Raw genomic sequence first — 20,383 nt, 5'->3', positions numbered from 1 at the left:
AACTATAGGACGGAGAGGAATGTCTGTTTTGTGGATTTTAGGTAGACCACAAAATCTAGGAGGTCTTGCAAAATGTGTTTTTAACCTTTCTATCGTGTCTGCATCTAAACTTATCACCTCATCTAGAAGGGAATTTAACTTCTTCAGTTGCCTGTTGGTGGGTTCGTGATCAAGTTCTTGGTATGTTGAGTGATCTCGAAGTAAAAGAGAAATTTTTCTTCTGTAGTTTGAAGAATCCATAATTACTGTCACTTTTCCTTTGTCTGCTAGTAATAACAGGGTGACGTGTTTATCAGTAGGTTTTTTTGGTGGGTATTCCGATGTTTGTATTAATAAAGTGAGTGTCCATGAGATCGGATTTTTCTAAAAGGAAGGGATGAGTTTTTTAATTAATTAATTTATACTATTCTGTACCAGTATGGTAGAAATTAGTAATAAAAATACAGTGAAAAAAATTCAAAATCATAAAATGATGCATACAAAGGTATGAATCCTTCTTAAATGGATTCCTGACTCCATTCACCTTTTCTCCCTCTCATCCACATTCCTGTAATTAAAATCTTCATCTTTTTTTTTTACTTGTCCAAACATTTCACAATCAATACTCTGCACATTCCCTGACCTATAAACAGCATCCTATTAGATATACTATTCTGTTGATCTTAACACCAAACAGCTTTAAAATCTTCACACATACTACTATTTTCCACTAATCGATCCTAATCTCAGGGAATTTTTCTGCTATGTGGCAAGCAAGAGGAAAAATAATTATGGCAGGTTAATACTGGTGGATAGTTATGGTAGCAGAGTAGCAAATGATATAGTAGAATTATTTAACAAATACTTCATCAGTGTATATCGTATAGTGGTGCGAATGATGCTGTGCGACATGTAGAAGGGAGGCAAGAATTAGGAGAATTCTGTTTCTTTCATCTTTAGGTGAAATACAGTGAGTGTCCACAAGATCAGATTTTTCTAAAGGGAAGGGATGAGTTTTTTTAATTAATAAATTTATACTGTTCTATACCAGTATGGTAGAAATTAGTAATAAAAATCAATCATAAAATGATGCACACAAAGGTATGAATCCTTAAATGAGATCCCTGACTCTATGCCTTCTCTCCTTTAGATGAAAGAATCAGAGGTGTATCAAGTGTTGTTTGGGTTAGATGTTAATAAGGCTGTGGGAATATATGACACATCACCATATAATTTTAAAGAATGTGTAAAAGAGTTAGCCATGCCCTTGTCCTGGTTATTTAACGAAAGTCTTGCAGTGGGGAAGGTTCTTAAGGAGTGGGAAGAAGGCAAAATAATACCTCTCCACAAGCATAGTTTGAAAACAGAAGTTTCCAATTATAGACTGGTCTATATATCTTCAGTTGTGATCAAAGCGTTGGAAAAATTGGTTACAAATAAAATACAGGATTGGGTTGATCGACATAAGATTCTCTATGATGGTCAGCATGAGTTTGTGAATGGCAGGTCTTGTTTTAGCAGTGTGTTGGATAAGAAGAATCACATACAGTGATATTCTTGGACTTTGAAAGAGCATTTCAGATTACCACATGATAAGTTGGTGTATAAACTACAGAGGATAGGGACAGATAGATCAGAGATTGGCTCTCAGAATGATACCAGCAAGTCACATATGATGGAGCCATGTCTCAGAAAAGGAAGGTGACCAGTGGTGTGCCTATGAGTTCTGTTCTTGGGACCCCCCCCCTACTGTTTAACTTATTTGTTAATGATATTTCATGTGGACTGATTGGGGTATCTTCAAATGTTTGCCAGTGATGCAAAGTTAGGTAAAATTATCAAGAGTAGTGCTGATGTTAAATTCTACACAGAATGATTTGAACAGACTTTTAGCTTGGATAAATGAGTGTGGTTGCAGTTTTAATATTAATAAATGCAAGGTGTTACACTTTGGGATACAGGGATGTAAGGCTACATACTGTATTGGAGGAGCTGTACTTCAGTAAGTGGATGATCTACCATCTACCACTCTACGATCATGGAGCGATGGTAGACAGTGGACTGAAGTTCCAAGGGCACATCACAAGTGTTGCAAAAACTGCACTTGTATTGCTGCTATGATAAAAAGTACATTGACATGTAGAGATATGGAGGTGGTGGTGCCTCTATATAAGGCATTGGTCAGACCACATATGGACTACTGTGCCCAGATTTGGTCATCTAGTTTTCATTGTGATGTGGAAACACTAGAAAGAGTCCAAAAACGAATAACCAAAGTGATATCAGGACTCTGGAGTGCTGAGGAGCATTTGAGAGAATGTGGAATGCAGGGGTTGGTGGATAAGAAGAAAAGAGGAAATATGATCGAGCCCTTCAAGTTAGTCAAGGAATTCACTCAGATTAATACAGAAGAAATTATAAAAAGAGTGAATGTTAAGATGGGAAGAATGAGAGGTCATCTCTGGAAGTTGTATAAAGATAGTGAAGTAGGGTGTGAGGAGCAGATTCTTTACATGGAGAGTTGAGTGGATTTTTTTTTTTTTTGTATGTTGAGCCCATACACAGGAGGTTGGTTGGTCAAACTATAGTACATTAGTGCCGTGTATGGGTGGTGGGTTGGGAAAGGAGGAATTTGTTTACATTTGATTTGAATGACTTCAAATTGTATTCCTTGGGAAACACAGCAGGTGGGAGACTGTTCCACAGCACAGCAGTTGCAAGGATGAAGGAAGAGAAAAAGAAACTTGTTCTGTTTGTTTCTAGGTGAACTGTGAAGGGATGTTGTGCAGCAGCTGTACGTGTTCCAATGAGTTTAGTACTGAGCGGAGGAATTATTGATGATATTTCCGATCAGCATTTCCCATGGAAATATTTGTAGAATATACATACTGCAGAGACCATATGTCTGTGTGAAAGAGGGGGGGAGGTTGATAAGGGATGGATCATTGATAAGTCTAATTGCTTTCCTCTGTATTGAGTCGAGCATTTTAAGAGAGCTTTTTGGGGCCCTGCCCCATATGTGAGAGCAGTATTCAATAGTTGGGTGGATTTGTGACTTGTATAATGTTAATAGCTGGGTGAAGTAACGTCTTGAGCGAAAGAGAAATCCTAGTTTTTTTGAGGCTGAGGATGCAATGTTTGAGATATGTTTATGCCAGGAGAGGTTTGAAATCTCACTCTTTGGAATCACCCTCACATCAAACTGTCTGGAGATTTGGGTATCATTAAAAAGGATATTGGGGGAAAATGGTTCTTTTTTTATGGGAAATAGTACAGAACTGGGTTTTATTGGCATTGAAATTTATGAGGTTATCTGAACCCCACTGGAGGATGGCTTGGAGATCAGAGTTGAGGGTCGCGGTGGTTGATGTTCTGTAGGTTAAGGTAAGTTGTGTAGGGTAAGGTTTGTCAAATGCAAGCGAAGAGTGCAGTGTGCTGTCGTCTGCAAAACTGTGTATTGGGTTGGAGGTCAATTGCAGTAGGTCATTGATATATAGCAGGAAGAGGGTTGGTGAACCCCACTGGAGGATGGCTTGGAGATCAGAGTTGAGGGTCGCGGTGGTTGATGTTCTGTAGGTTAAGGTAAGTTGTGTAGGGTAAGGTTTGTCAAATGCAAGCGAAGAGTGCAGTGTGCTGTCGTCTGCAAAACTGTGTATTGGGTTGGAGGTCAATTGCAGTAGGTCATTGATATATAGCAGGAAGAGGGTTGGTGAGAGGACAGAACCTTGTGGGACCGCAGCATTAATTGAGTGGCGAGAGGATAGGGAGCCATCCACCTACAGAAGCCCTGGGTCAGACCGAATGATGGTAGTTTGCCTAGTAGGCCTTTATGCCAGACAGTCAAAGGCTTTGGAGATATCTAGTGCAACCACTTGAGATTCACCAAACCTCTGCATAGCCTTCGTCCAGAGATGGGTGACATATGTGAGTAGATCTCCTGTTGATCGGCAGTGGCGGAATCCATACTGGCTGTTGTTTATTTGGTTAGTGTCTTCAAGATAGTGTAGGAGTTGGGAATTGATGATTTTTTCCATTACCTTCGACAGGACTGAGGTAAGCGAGATAGGATGGTAATTGGCTGGTAGTGACTTGTCACCCTTCTTGGGAATGGGCTGAATATAAGCCAATTTCCAGTTTGTGGGATAGATTCCAGTGGAGTAGGTAGGAGAGTATATATAAGTGACATAGGATAGGAATTCTGGAGCGCAAACTTTCAGAACAATTGGGGGAATGACATCGGGGCCAGGAGACTTTTTTGTGTCTAATTTGGACAGTATTTTTTGGATCTCATCCTGGCAAAAGGATATGGGGGCACTATACTATATGTTGGATGTCTGGATTGGTTGGGGGACATTTACCATTGTCAGTTATCCATGCATTTGAAGCAAAGTATGAGGCTAGAAGATTGGCTTTTTCTGTGGGTGATGATGCAGTAGAGCCATCGGGATGTGACAGGGGTTGGAATAGTGTTGGGCAGAAATTACGGCCAATTGCTTTGGCGAGAGACCAAAAGGCTCGGCTACTGTTTGAACAGGCTGCTAGTTTCCTGCTTTTTGCTCTTTCGAACTCTGTTTTGGAAGGGTTGATTTTTTTTTTTTTTTGCATTTATTACGGACTCCGGTGTAAGCTTTGAAGGAGGATGGGGTTCTTGATTTCAGCCAGTTGTGGTATGTCTGGTGTTTCATCTGTACAGTCTTGGCACATCTTTTGGAGAACTTTTTTGGAGAGAAGGTTTCGTTAGGGAATGGCAGTTCAGGGTGCTGTGTGGAATGCATTGCATGAGTGCAGGTAATGTAAATAACTTGAAAGCTCATTATGACAAACATGTTGCTAGTTGAGTGGGCCTTGTATGATGTATCTGTTGACTCATGGAGGTTTAAAATAAAATTAATAAGGATTTAAAGAATTTTCTCAGTATATGAATTTTTGTTACTGATTGATATCATACTTTTATATAAATATACTGTCTATTACTAGTAGCTGTTCTTAAATAAACATTGTTTGTTATAGCACTTATTCAATTTATTTAAAGATTTCTGAAGATTTGTAATGAATTTGTTTAAGGGAATAACATCATCTGCATAACAACCATCCGAGTTTAATGAAAATTTTGATACCAGGTTAAATGCATTTTCCTTGATAAGATGATCCATATACTTGGAGATAGTGCATAGGCTTGGCTACATCTTATTTATTATTTACAATGAGTCATATCTTGATACACTGTTACTGACTCTTAACTTAAATATATATATTATATGTCATACAGTTTTTCCAGATTTGCAAACTTTAAATATAGATGCTTATTATAGTTTCATGATTTCTCGACTACAGTAAATGATGTTACTTAGCCACCAAACAGCAACTTAGTATTCAGTGATGAAGAGCTGCTGGTTTATGATTAATGTGATAAGTCAGAGAGGGATGACTGGTTTGTAGTATATACTGGATAATGTGAATATCATTTACTTGCTTATTTTCTAAAGGAGAGTGCCTCTTGTATTAAATCATTGGTTTTTTCTACAGTTAAATTAAGACATGAATGATATGTGTGTTTTAAACGATATAAGAAGAGTAATTTTTGACATACCTTTAGAGAAACTTCATGTTATCCTTAAATTTTTGATGAAACGACATCAGAAAAATATATAAATGGAATTCTAAAACAATAATGAACTATAAAAGGATTTTTAGGACTGTCAATTAGATTAAAAATGCATTGGGACTTTTTCAGAAGAGAGTAGAATAAAGATAAAAACAGAGGAATATATAGAGTGATGCCATAATAGACTCATATGAAGAATAAACTACTGAAATTAAAGAATAAAAGTTAAAAGTAATTTCAGTAGTTCGTAAAGTTCATTACTTCATGAACATTTTGCAGGGTTGCACTATCTATCTAAGTGGTGATTTTGCAATGTAAGATGTGACATTAAAAATGGTAGAATGGAGGTACTTAAAATATTGCAGAATCTCAATGTGAACATAGCCATGGGATTAAATGGTATATTGGCCCATAAATTATGAGAATGAGCAAGCTGTTTAATTTAGCCTCAGTACAGGATAGGTGCCATTGGAGTGAAAAGAGGACAAAATAGTCCCACTGCATAAAGTCCAAAACAGAAGTAGCAGGTTATAGACCAATCAGGAGTGGTGTTAAGGTATTGATGAAAGACAGAATACAGGACTTGGTGGATAAGAATATGATACTCAATGGTTTTGTGAAGGGTTTGTCTTGCCTTAGTAATTTGCTTACTTTTTATAATTAAGAGAAATGGCTACTCAATGTTGGTAGACTGCAAAGATATTTGACAGGATTCCACATAGAACTCTGTTGGAGAAAACTGGGATGAATATGAAACTGGTGATTTGGATTTAGAGGGTGGCTGATGGACATAAATGAAAGAGTGATTTATGAAGGAATTCTGTCCAGAAGAAGGCAGGTGATCAGGGCTGTAACACAGGGTTCAATACTTGGTCCTCTGTTGTTTAATTTGTACATCAATGATATAGGAAATAATTTTACAGGAAATATTCAGTTGTCTGCTGGTGATGTTAAACTGGTAAGAGCAATGGTAAATGCAGAAAGACTTACACTTTGCAAAAATAAAATCACAAGCTCTGAACTGCAGGTAACACATGAGGCCGATTTTGGAGAGGGAGTTCAGAGGGCATATTGCTAAGGAAGCAAAATCAGCACATCAGATTATGTGGTTGTTGAGAAACACGCCAACAAGCAGTGATGTTTCCCTATATAAGGCCATATCTGAACTACTGTGTGCAGCTCTGGACACCCAGATTCTGTGGTGATGAAGAAATGGTGGAGGGGACCAAGGGTCAAGTGACAAAGATAGCTGCAGGTCTATGGAATGCTTCCTATGAAAACAAATTGACAGTCTGTGGGCTTCAAAAACTAGCTGATAGGCAAAAAAGAGGAGACATGATAGAAGCATATAAGTTATTAAAGAGATTTTATAGGATTTATATTGAAGACTTTTTTTCAATTCATAGCAGGAAGAGAGAGAGAGAGAACAAGGGGTCACCAATGGAAATTGTCTAAGAGTGTGGTTAGGAATAGATATTTTGCTTGGAGGGTGGTGAGTGTTTCTTCAGTTAAGGAAAGGTACTGTGTGAATAATGGATCTCTGGCTCTTGAACCAAACACCTGTTCAGAATATACCTGTCCAAATAACGGAAGGGATTCTTAGTGGAAAGGACTGCATTCTTCCACCCAAAATTTCCAATCAGTATCCAAACCTGTTCAATAAAAAAAAAAAGCATATCACAGATGACTCAAGATCAAAACTCAGCCTACAGTGCAGCTCACAATAGTTGCAAAAAAAAAAAAAAAACCGTGAACAAATCCAAATAACTTGGCTTTTGTTCAAATGGCAGTTTAGCCTTTTGGTCCTTTGTCCTCATTCATGTTTCAACTTCTGTCACATCACCCAGAGTCAAAGCTGATATACTAGTATTATTCTTCTCTTCCAACTCCTGCATTGATAACAAGACAAAGTATCATGTCCGCACTTGACCAGAACTTTTCACTGCATTCCTCCCATAATCTTTCATTAGAAAGAAATCAGATGCTTAAATAAGTAAAACATAAGTCATATGGTCCTACCTGCCGTGATCCAGGTATTAACACCTACTTGATAATGCCTTTTCAGCTGACAGTCTATCTTACATAAATAAATGTCAGGCAACAAACTCAAGTTTTCTCAAAATTCATGGAGGATATCAACAGCTAACTTTTTCGCCACCTGGATGCCATCAAGGAATTAATGATTAACAAAATGGATTTCACCACTTCCTGAACCAAATTTGAAGAGTATGGAGACGCTCAAATCATTCTTCACATTTATAGGGCATAGAGTATGTATATGAGATCCTTCTCCTTGATAATACCCAAATATCGTTTGGATATTTGGGTATTATCAAGGTTCAACTCAAGACACTACTTATCTGTACATTTGAGGAATGTTCAAAAAACATTTCACACAAAAAAGAACATTTCTTCTGTGTGCAAATGGGGAAAAAAAAGGGGGGGGTATCTTGGGCAAGTACATTTTTTCCTTGGTCAGTAGGATTTTGTATAATTTGTTGAGTGCTGCATACATATAATGTTTATTCAACTGATTTTTGAGGAGCCAGATTTTAAAAGAGTTAAAAAAATGAGTGAAGGTAATGTGACGTCTCTGGAATTTAGAACATGGGTGGGATCTACATAAAAAAAAAAAAAAAGCTTGATGGAACATTATCTGCATAACTTGGTGGGTATGATGATTAAGATATTGTGAGACATTTTTATTATATAAATAAACAACAGATATTTTTCATAGTGGAGGAGACAAGAACAAAACAAGACTATCCCTGGAGAATGGGGAATAAGTGGAATCCACTTCCTGAAATAGTGTGGTAACAGTAAATGAATTTAAGGTGTAGTTTTATAAACATATTTAAGCATGTGAGGACCTCCCATGATGAGTAACACCATTGAGATCTGGGGACGATAATTACTTCTGATATCTAAAATACCCTTATCTTCTGTTTTTACATAATTTTTACTTCCTTTTGTGATATGCTTTTATCGATTTTTTTTTTTTTAATAGCTGCCAAAACATTTTACTGTCGATATTCTTCTCAAAATATTTTCATTATTTATTTTTGCTACCTTTACATATAACTTAGGATTTGTTACATTTTTTCTCTGCATTCTCCAAGGATACATGTTGATTTACATGAGTTTGAAATATGATTTTCCCCCTTCTCCCTTTTATGGATGAAATTTTTAAATTCTTCTAAGTTCTAATCTTTCTATCCTCAGACTACTTCTCTAGTAAAACACTGTTTTCACTTTCAGTTTTACTCAACCAATTTTGCCTAATATGAGTCCACAGTTCCCACAAAAGTTGTAAAAACAATGAAAGGCAAGTACATGTTTTTCTTTTCCATGCTGCCTAAAAAATAGATGATCATTTCCTGTTTCAAATCACCAAATCCTCTTGTATCTTCACCTAGTCCAAAGATCAAGCTGTGCCTTGAACCATTTGCCAATCATTCTCCATCAAAGGAACTGCTTTTTTCTTCCCTGATCACACCCTCCATGGATGACCTCTAGTTCTACCTTTACCTCCTTCTACCGTATGAAATATCTTCTCCACGTTAATCTGGTAGAAACCCCTCACCAACTTATATGCTTATCATTCTCTATTCTTCTTCTATTCACAAGGCTCTATAAATTGCATCCCCTCAATCTCTGCTTGTATCTGACATTCCATAAACCTGACAGTAATTTAGAAAACCTTATCTGGATCTTCTCCAATACATCCCCCTGAAAACCAGGTGACCAAATCTATGCACAGTAATCCATATGTGGCCTGATACAAGGGACCCATAACCTCTTTGCTTCTGCATGCCAATGTCCTCTTCATTATTGCCATAATCCATTTGGATGTTCTTACAATTGTAAAATTGTGACCCCCTAAACTTTAAGTCTCTGTCCACCATCATTCCTAGATTTCTCATCTCCTCTATCTCCCCCCAAATTTCTCCATAAACTGTATACTCTATATCCCAACCTTGTCTACCAAATTTCAAGACCTTGCACTTTGAAACATTAAATTGTAGCTTTACTCATTTGCCGACTCATATAGTCTATTCAGACCCTCCTGCAAATAACTGCACATCTCCAGTTAAGCTAATCCCAATGTCATTAATATACAAGTTCAAAAATAAAGGTCCAAAACAGATCCCTGCAGCACTCCACTGGTGGCCTTCCTCTTTTGGGATACCATTTCTCCATATACCACTCTCCTGCTAGATATTTGTCCGACTTACTAGTCTGTTATCTAATCCAATCCCATTTGCTTCAGTTTGCCACATTACAAGTTAATAGCTAATCTATCAAAGGCCTTTGAAAAATCCAAGTGCACCACTGTATATGCATCTCCTTTAGTGAGTGAATTTGTCACCTTGTAATATGCAAGCAGATTGCTGAAACATGAGCTCTCCCCCTCCCCCAACAAACCCATGCTAATGATCATAAAGAATACTGCTATTATCAACCTACTTCTGAATCCTAGTCCTCACCAATTCTCTAATACCTTAATAAGCCCCCCCCCCACACACACACAGAATTGCATGTAATATGTAGCCCCAGTCTTATATTCCATCCTTCCATCTTTGCAGAGTGGAACAATTTTTCCCACCTTCCATTCCTTTAGGACCCATCCGTTGCAAGACTCATGTTAAATAGTTGTGCCAAAGGCACCATTAATTCCATTGCCTTATTAATATCAAGTTTACTTCATTCCTCGTATACTTTTTGCTCATTCACCACAGTTCCTCCTGATGTTGCTATCAATAGGATCAAATACACTGATAAATTGAACATTGAATAATTCAACTATATCCACTGTGTTTGTTACCAATCTGCCAGTCATCAACTAGCATCATCCTCCCATAGTCATTTTTCCTTCTACTTGTCACATATCAAATGAACTCCATAGGATTTTTCTTAACTTGATTGGCTAACTTCTTCTCATAGCACACTTTTGAAGATTTTACCAACCATATTAGCTTCCTGGCTTTCTCTTTGTACAATTTGATCATTACCAACATTCATCTTGTGTTACCACCACAGTGCCTTCTCCCTCTTCTAGATTTCATGTTTAATTTCTTCATTCATCCATTGTACTCAGACATTGCTACTGTTAAATAGCTCTTGATCAATGCCCATGCAGCATCTATATTCTTTTCTCAACTCCTCTTTCCATATTATAGCTCCCACTTGTCTCCTAAGCTTTACATAATCACTAGCCTTGTAGTTCTACATATATCCCTTTTTTTTATATAGAAGTTCTCATGTGACTGGCTGCAACCCAGGTGATCACTTCATGGTCACTCTTGCCAACCAGGGAAACATTAGACACTCCATTCACAATCACATCCTCTGATTGTGTGCCATCTGTTACATACTGGATAAGATTGTTGTCCCTTTAGAACTCAAGAAATTCATTCGCCTTATTCCCTGTTGCTATCTCTTCATTCTGATCAATATTGCTGTAGTTCTTCATATCACTGATATTGATCACCCTTTGCTTGCTCACTAATCCAAGTTGCTTATTCATTTCTTTGTCTTCACCTTACACATTCCCTGGCCTATAGCAACACCCCCATGAAATATCTCATTCTATCAACCCCTTCTTCACACAATTCTGCTTCAAAACCACTGCTTTTATGTCCACCTTGCACAGACATAATTCCCCTGCTATCACCAGCACTCTCCCTCCTCCCTTCTTGCCTTTCCTTTCTTCTCAAAAAACATCATATCCCTGCATTTCTATTCCCATCAAGATGTCATTCTAATTCAACCATACTTCACTTATTCTGACTATTTTTGAGCATATAAATTCAATCTATGCAGCAATTTCATCTCTGTTATTTCCTTTACTCCTGGCATTCATAAATAACAATTCATTCCTTGGTCTATAAGCAGTCCTACCCATGCTGTCCCCTTCTGTGACTTTTCCTCACCTGCTCATCCTCTGCCCCACATAGTCCCCCCTCCCCAAGACCTAAACCCCTATGTATTCCTGACCATTCTATTCCTGTGTTGACCATCTATATATGTGCATTCATGACCACCTTTAGAATCCACTCTCATTACACCATGTCTCCCTGGCCCACCACGTTTCCTTGTCCAACTTGCATTTCTGTTCTCGCATTGTCTTCTCCATTCACCTCAGTCTCATGTAGTCTAATCTCCTGCTCATTCACATCATCTTTGACTTCCACCGATACTTGTTTACATCGCTGATTACACTTCCTTCCAGCAGAAACTTCCCAAATGACTCACTCCAAAAATTCCATTTTACTATCAACAGCAACAGAATCAATGACTTTCTGTACAAGAATGCATGCACACCTTTATGCTTGAATATGATGCAAGTAATGAGTGGTCCACTCCTACCTTTTTTTCTCCACAATTTCTTCCTAGACTGTTTAGATATCTTGCAGAATCAATTTTTCTTTATGCCATTTGCTTTTTCTAATGACTCATAAATTCCTTTACTTCTTCACTACTTTGTCTTTTTCTTAGACAATTGGGAATATGCAAATGATGAAGATTCAAACTTAGATGATGCCCGTGGCTATCATCTAAGTTTGAATCTTCATCATTTGCACATTCCCATTTTAAGGTTAGACTAGAATAAATAAAATTTATTACCATGATTTTGCCATAGTCTATGAAATCTATGGGGGGGGGAGAGTTTATTATAATTTTATTCTGAAAATTCTAGGGAGAAAGAGATAATACTGACAAGCTGTTGTTATTCTGTGCTTTTTTTTGGTACCATTTAAACTTATAGGAACACAGATGTTTATCTTTTATTTAAAATGTTAAAATATAATGCTCACCTTCTATGACAATGCATGTATCAAAGAGTCTGGCTATTGCAGTTTCTCTTTCCTTTACAGAATCTCCAAGAAATATGGTTTTTCCATATGAAGCAGCTTCAAAGGTGCCATCTGGATGTTGATTTGCTTTAGTACTGAAATCCTGAAAATTAAGTTGTTATTTGATCATTCATACAAAATAATGAAAATAAAGCTCAAACAAACAGTTTATAGAGAATGTAAAATTTATTGCTTCTTGACAGAAATGGAGGAAGAATGTTGAAAGCATCTGTTCTCTGGTTGACTCATTCTATAATAAATGTATCAAGTATGTAATGTTATCAATCACAATGCAATCTAACAGTGATCATCACAGAGGGATTTGTTTTCTAAAAATGTATAATTTTTGGAAATCCATGCAGGCCATTTTGAAGTTTTGCTATCAATTTTTCTAGGTATTCACATTATCTAAAAATGTTTTATAGACCAAACATTCATAGCTTACAAAGTTATCTTGGTACTGTACATCAAAATAAACTAACTCCAAAGAGTTGAAATATTTGCTTTTTTTTTATTTATGGTTCTCAAAGGTCAGGCAGAAACCCAAGAGTGAAACTGTAGCTCATGTTTTAAATATAGTGGTACCTGATTGCAAGTGTTTCGCAAGATGAGCAAAAATTTTTAATAAATTTTAACTTGATAAATGAGCGATGTCTTGCAATACGTGTACTGTATTACCTATACGCTTTGTCTGCCGAGTGTCACATGATCACAAGCCTCTTGGGATTGTGAGTAATCGTCTCGCATGCGTGGTCTCAGTCGGCATACCTCATTTGTACAACATTCGTGCTAGCATTGTGACCACGTGTGTGTGTGCGCGTAAAGCATTTTTTTGTGTCCAAATGTAGTGACTGTTCTTTATTAACTGTACTATGACAATGGCCCCAATGAAGAAAAGGGTTGAGTGGCATCCATAGTGTTGTGAGGCACGGAGAGGCTGCGAGTTCGGATGCAAAGGCAGCTGTGGCGTTCGTTGCCGAGTTTCAGAAGCTCATGGTTTACGAGTGTTACCTGTTGCAGCAAGTTTTTAATTGTGATGGGACAGATAGCAGTGATTCCGTTAGTGACAATGAAAGTCATCCTACCCAATACAATTAATTGTATTTACTGTAATATGTAATTGTAATGTAATTAATAAATTCGATTACTTTATGTATTTTGTATTAATCATTTTTATATGAATATTTTTGAGTTTTGGAACTAATCATCTGAGTTTCTATTATTTCTTATGGGGAAATTTGCTTTGATATACGAGCACATTTCCGGAACAAATTATGCTCGCAACCCAATGTACCACTGTACTAATTCTCCGTAAATGAACTTGTATGAGTGGTTTGCATTACTGATTGCTGTGAAACCACCACTAGCCTCTTGCTTAGTGGAGTTTTGAAGTGACAGCATACATGGGAGGAGGAGGGGGGGAGAATGGGCCCTATTTGGTCTCTAGTATAGAATACAGATTATCTTAGTCTTGCCCACCCAGTAACGTACTATAGATTACCAGCCTTTTTGTAAGTGGAACTGCCACAAAAAAAAGTTTTTAATGTGTTGCAATGATGTGACATCATTTCTTGAGTATGACTTGGGATGGTTGCTTATTTCAAAACTCAGATATTAATTCCATATTCAGAATATATGCAACAACAGTTGCTCACATACATGTAAAACAATGCTGGGCAGAAAATATACAACTTCTTGTACAATTTTTCATTATGGAAACTACTGTGTTGAACTCTAAGATAAATTTAATTATTTGATGTACTGATCCTCTCATGAAGGTTGTCATCTAGAGAATGTGTATATTAACTAAAATAAAGCTAAATGATATGTTATCATTACTAATTTGGTTAACATGTTATACTAGCCCATCATCTGATAAAAAATTAAAAAATAAATTACATCAGCAACTACTTGGTTGAGATACACTGAGATTAATTACCTACAATTTGCTTTTAAGTGGTAGAGAATATTCTGACTTATTGGGATTGCCAAACACATTTGCCCCTCAAGCAATCCAGAAATTCAGTTCCATTATTACCATGCACAGAGGAAAACTCTGTCCAATTTATATTATCATAGTTAAAAATCCCTCATAATAATCACATGCTTCGCTGAACTAATTTACTTAAACCAAAAATTTCCATACTTTTATCAAGAGACTATCATGGAATCAAAAATTCTCACTGTGGCTGGTTCGTACACACTCTTTCCCTCTCAGACAATGCATTTCACTCACTAATGGCTCCATGCAAAGAACTTGCTCCCTTGCTCACATCCTCTTTATACAGCTTCCAGGGATGGACTCTTGTTCTATCCTTGTCCCCTGCTACTCTATGAAAAATATCCTCCACATTAATCTGGTAACAACAACTCACCAAATTATAGAACCTCCATAGCTCAGTTGGTATAGACGAAGCCTTTTGGTTGGAAAGACCTGGGGTTTGATTCCCATCCATGATGTAAGCAACCTTTATCTGGTCTCTTTCAATGAAAGGTGAGTTAGCCAGTCTCATACGAAGGTAAGGGGTATTTTCACCCAGAAACTCAGGTTTCTTGTTACCCAGAACAGGCTAACTGGCCGCGTGAACACACACGGATTACAGTCAGGAATACTTAAGACTCAGCTATAGGCCTGATTCATCAAATATGCCGATCCCAAGCCCAGATAAAATTAGGGAGGTATGGCACCATCTCATGGCTGTTGTATCATCTTACAAAAATAAACATATAAAACCAAATTACACATCTTAGTCATAAGAAGTTAATCTTCTCTTAGACCATCTCTAAGATATCTTCATGCCATTGAAAACCAGGAGACAAGATTTGTGCACAGTAGTCCATATGCAGAAGGGAACTACAATAACCTCTTTGCTTCTGATGTCAAAGTGTCCTTCTCATCATTGCCATAATCTGTTGTGATGTTCTTACACTTTTAGCCACCATCACTCTCAGATCACTCACCTTTTTCTACCTCCTTCAAAATTTCCCCATTAACTGTATACTCTGCATCCCATCCTTGCCTTCCAATTTTCGAGACCTTATGCTTTGCAACATTAAACTGGTAGCTCTGCTCACTTGCACTTCACATTGTCTATTCAGATCTTCCTGTAAAACCACAATGTTGGCTCTACTCATAGTTCTTCCCAACTTTGCATCATCTACTATCTCCAGTTAGGCCTGTCCCAATATCATTAATATAGAAGTTAAACAATCATGGTCCCAAAATAGACTTCTGCTGTGTACCACTAGTAACCTTTCTCTTTTAGGGTATCACTCTCCCATACACAGCCCATTGATACCTGATAGCCAACCACCTATCCATAGTAGTCTCTTATCCAATCTGAACCATTACAGTTAACAGCTTGTTGTCTGACAATCTATCAAAGGCCTTTGAACAATCCAAATATACCACTGGATCTGCATTGCTCTTATCCAGTGAGTTTTGTCACCTTGTTGCATACATAATGGAGTACATAAGCAGATTGCAACATGACCTCCTATTAAAAAAAACCCATGCTAACCATCACAGAGAACACTACTATTATCAATCCAATTTTGAATTCTAGCCCTCATCAATGTCTCCAACACTTTAATCACACCAATTGACCTATAATTTATAGACTGTCTTATCTCCCACTTGTGAAATGAGACAGTTTTTCCTTCTTTCCACTCCTTTAGGGCTTGATCTGTTGCAAGATTCATTGTAAACATGAGTGCCAAGAGTACAGTTAACTACCTGAAACATCCTAAGACGCATGTACGCATGTTTATGATGAATCTTACAATAATAGAGGGACTATCACTGCTTATAGGGACCAGAACAAGGGATCAACTCTGGAAGTAGAATAAAGGTGTGGTCAGTAGGGAGTATGAGGACTAGATTTTTTGGTTGGAGAGAGTGGTGAATGTGTGGAATGGGTTGCAAGAGTCAGTTGTGAGTGCTTTTTCTGTTAATGGGTTCAAAGAGTTGTGTGGATCGATTGGGTCTCCTGCGATGAGTCTTTGGACTCCATGGAGGTGTCCATATAGTAATGATGATATGTTGTCAAGTCCTACTGCCTTCGTAACATTAAGTTTACTTAAATTCCTCATATACCTCTTGCTCACTCATTACAAATCCCCTTTCCCCCTTACTATCTACACTCAAGCTCCTCATGATGTCACATTCATGAGGATGAAATACCCTGATAAACTGCTCATTGAATATCTCAGCTATATCCACTGCAGCAGCTGTTAACAATCTACCATCATTATTTCTTCTATTTGCCACATATCAAAGAGAACTATGATTTTTCTTGGCTTCAATGGCTAATGTCTGTTCATACTGCGCTTTTGCTGTCATTACCAACCTTATCTCCTTCTTGGCTTGCTCTTTGTAACCCCCCTCCCCAATGTAACTGATATCACCTTTCATTATGTGCTACCTCAATTTAGCCTTCTTTATCTCTTCAGGAGATAGATGCTGCTTAGGCACTGATCAAGAGATATTTAACATATCTCTTGATCAGTGCCCAAATAGAATCTGTCACCTTTCCACCTACTCCACTTCCTATGCTATAGCTCCCATTTCTCTACTGAGTTTTTCATAACCACCAGCCTTGTAGCTCTATATCCATCCTTTCCACACAAAATAAATTATACTTGACAAAAAAAATTATGTTCTTGTTTAATCCTTTATCCAAGTGTAAGTAACAAAGTTTGTCAGTGAAATATCTTCACAACCAGTCTATTTATATACAGAAACTTTTGACTCAACATCAATTACTTTAGTATCCATAATGCAAAGCACACTTCCTTTCACAGATATATTACTATTCCTTATGGGAAGAGTTACTACCCAGCCCGATTTTGGCCTTTAATGAGATCTAATCAGTGGAAGCCAGACCCAGAATCAATACAGAGGTCATATATTTTCCATGTACAAGCAGAAAAGGTGTATTGCCTTACTATTAAAATACTCTGGATCAGTGATAGTTGTAGTTTACTTTCTAACCAAGTGAAAAAAAAAATTTATATTTGATAAGAAATTACATTGTTCTTTAATCTTTTATCCAAATTTGCATGTGAAGCATCTTCATAACTAGGCTACTTGTATATAGAGACTGTTGACTTGACATCAATTTCACAGATCGCGATCCTACTAACTTACAAAAGAATAAAGTTTGTAAATTGCTGAAGAAAGTCACTTCCTGGTCAAAAGAAACTTAACAAGCCTTTTCATGGAAAAACACCCAGACCATATGGAGCACCAAAAATTCGAACAAGATGCACCCGTATGCCTAATATAAACAGTTCTACATACAAACTTGCTAAACATTTAGGTTATTAAATTATTAGCCCCTTCTCACATTACTCCTCTGTTATTAAAAATTCCATTCAGCTAAAAAGTATATTAAAAAGGCCATATTTTAAAAACTTCAGACATAATGATTAGTTTTGATATTACTTCACTATTTACCAGTGTGCCTAAATTTTTTAATTGCTAAAGTCACATTTGAATTATTCATATTTACATTTTGATATATAAACAACTAGCTGCTTATTTTGATATATAAACAACTAGATGGGACAGCTATGAATTCCTGCCTTTCTCCCCTTTAGCAAATTTCTACACCAATACCGTCTATTGCCTAATACACAGAGATTACCATCCCATACATTCAGGGCATATCCGAAAAAATATCTAGAGTGCTTAATAAATATCAGTTCTACACCACATTTACATCATATATCAAACTCACCACTCTCATCTGTTCACCTAAGGACAAACTCTCTCCTTTATCATATCCAGTAGTGTATGAAGTGCCCTATACTTGTGACCTGGCTTGCTATGGACAGACAGGAAGAATTATTCACATTTGCCTTGGAGAACATAAGAAATACATTCAGTACTACTGTTATGGCAAGTCAGGACTAGCAGACCATGCCTTGAATATCCCTTCACACAGGATCAAATGGTAAAAAACAAATGTATTACACAGAAGTCATAAGTGAGAGAAATTGTTTTTGGACTCACTAGCAGCTTTAAAACTTTTTTAATGGGGATCGAAACTCTAACAAGTATAGCTACATCAATTTACCAAAAATCTGTGAGTCATGTTAAGATCAAATTAATACTTTCTCTCTCTTTATCCAATAATAGATGGCACTAGTTAAGATTGGGGATTGGCTGTCTTATAGATATCAAAGTTGTGTATGAGGGAGCAGTATCAAGGAAGCAGAAGGTAACAAGTTGGGTTTTTCAGGGTTTGGTATTGGGATCCATATCCAGCTTATTCAAATCCTCCTCAAGGGGGCTACTACATTGGCACTGTTATTAATAAACAGTCACAGCTTCATGTCCATTACAGCTTTTTAAACATGTTCTTGTGTTGTGAATTAATAATGTTAAATTAATACATTGACATGAACTGCCAACACATAAACCTTTCTACTCGTTCTGCTGGTGAGCATTTTGCTCAGTATTGCAGCAGTCCTGTGGGTTACCTTAACTGCCATTGCAATATGTCCCCTAAACTTCAAGTTTCTATCAATAATCAACCCAAGGTCCTTGCTACCACCACCACTTCTAATACAGTTCCTCCAAAGGAATATGCAGCCTCCCATCAGTGGATCCCAAACTTCAAGACCTTAACTTTTAGTTGCTTTAAATGACCCCCCCCCCTTTCCCAATTCATTTGTCATATGTTCAGCTTATTCAAATCCTCCTAAAGGGGCTACCATATTGGCACAATATTATTAACAACCCTTCACAGCTTCAAATCATTTGCAGTCCATTGACAATGTCATTGATATAAAAGTTAAACAATATGGATCCCAATACTGAGCCCTGAAGGATCCTACTTGTTACCTTCTTCTCCTTGATACTGCTCCCTCATACACAACTCTCTGATATCTGTAAGACAGCCAATCCCCAATTCAATTCACTAACCCAATATCTAAACCAATATACTGTAAATGCTTATGTAAAATCAAAAAAACATGACAGTACATGACTTTCCTTTATCAAGCCACTCGTGTAACTTTATTATAAAATGCAGATTATTACTAAAGAAAGAGCACCCCTTAGCAAAAATCCATGGTGACCATCACAGATAACATTATACTCTTTTGCCCAGTACTGTATACAATCGCTTATTAATTTCTACAAAATCTTAACTACTTAAGAAATACAAACTGGTCTATAGTTTGACACTTCCATTCTACCACCATTCTATGCAATGGCACTGTCTTACCTTCCTTCCACTCCTTGGGCACCTTTCTCACTGAAAAGTCCAAGTCAACAGAGCTGTCAGTTCCTCAGCATATTTACTTAAAACACACATGGCAAAATCCCATTCAGTTCTTCCATTGCCTTACTGACATCCCTTATTGAGGAACTAATGCCTCAAACAATGTAGTAGAGGTAACACGAGGCTCCGAGTTTTGAATTTCGTCCTAGCATCAGAGGACTCAACTGTAACTGAAATGTCTGCCTGTCCCCCATTCGAAGAGAGTGACCATGCTGTCTTACATTTCTACAGAAGAAACACAAACAGGTCTACAGTTTGACACTTCCTTTCTTCCAACACCCTTATGCAATGACACTATTGGTGTCATTGCATAAGGGTGGTGGTTGGGAACCTTTCCCATAGCCAGACTTTCACTGAAAAGCAAAGTTAACTGTAACACACACACACTCTCCTCTTGCATTTCCATACCTTGAACCTACCCCAACATTCCTCTAGTAATAAAACCTTTTTCAGGATGAAATAACCCAATAAAGTGATCATTAAACAACTCCACTCTGTCTTCTGCATCAGTCACTCTACTCCCATTTTCGTCTAACAATATCACTTTTCCACAATCATTTCTCCTCCTACTGGCCACACAACAAAAGAATTCCTTCAATTTTCCTTGGATCACAAGGCTTAATCTCTTCTCATATTCAAGTTTTGCCTTC

The 20,383-nt window shown here is 37.3% G+C and overlaps 2 protein-coding genes across 2 annotated transcripts in view; one reads left to right on the top strand and one right to left on the bottom strand.

Annotated features, from left to right (window-relative positions):
• The window catches only part of Gpat4 (Glycerol-3-phosphate acyltransferase 4), a 470,968-nt gene extending 457,375 nt beyond the window's left edge, over window positions 1-13,593 (top strand). Inside the window, exon 18 of the transcript XR_016548355.1 lies at window positions 12,463-13,593. The gene's annotated coding sequence lies outside the window, so the exon portion shown is untranslated. The remainder of the gene's footprint in view (window positions 1-12,462) is intronic.
• The window catches only part of LOC150106331 (uncharacterized), a 404,058-nt gene that overhangs the window by 27,654 nt on the left and 356,021 nt on the right, over window positions 1-20,383 (bottom strand). Inside the window, exon 16 of the mRNA XM_090393084.1 lies at window positions 12,403-12,544. Coding sequence (XP_090249210.1) covers window positions 12,403-12,544 — 142 coding nt within the window. The remainder of the gene's footprint in view (window positions 1-12,402; window positions 12,545-20,383) is intronic.

This window comes from Typopeltis vanoorti, chromosome 5, assembly GCF_054136105.1.
Source record: "Typopeltis vanoorti isolate ZY-2024b chromosome 5, IOZ_Tvanoo_1.0, whole genome shotgun sequence".
In the NCBI taxonomy this organism is placed as follows: domain Eukaryota; kingdom Metazoa; phylum Arthropoda; class Arachnida; order Uropygi; family Thelyphonidae; genus Typopeltis; species Typopeltis vanoorti.
This window is presented reverse-complemented; position numbering and strand designations above follow the sequence as displayed.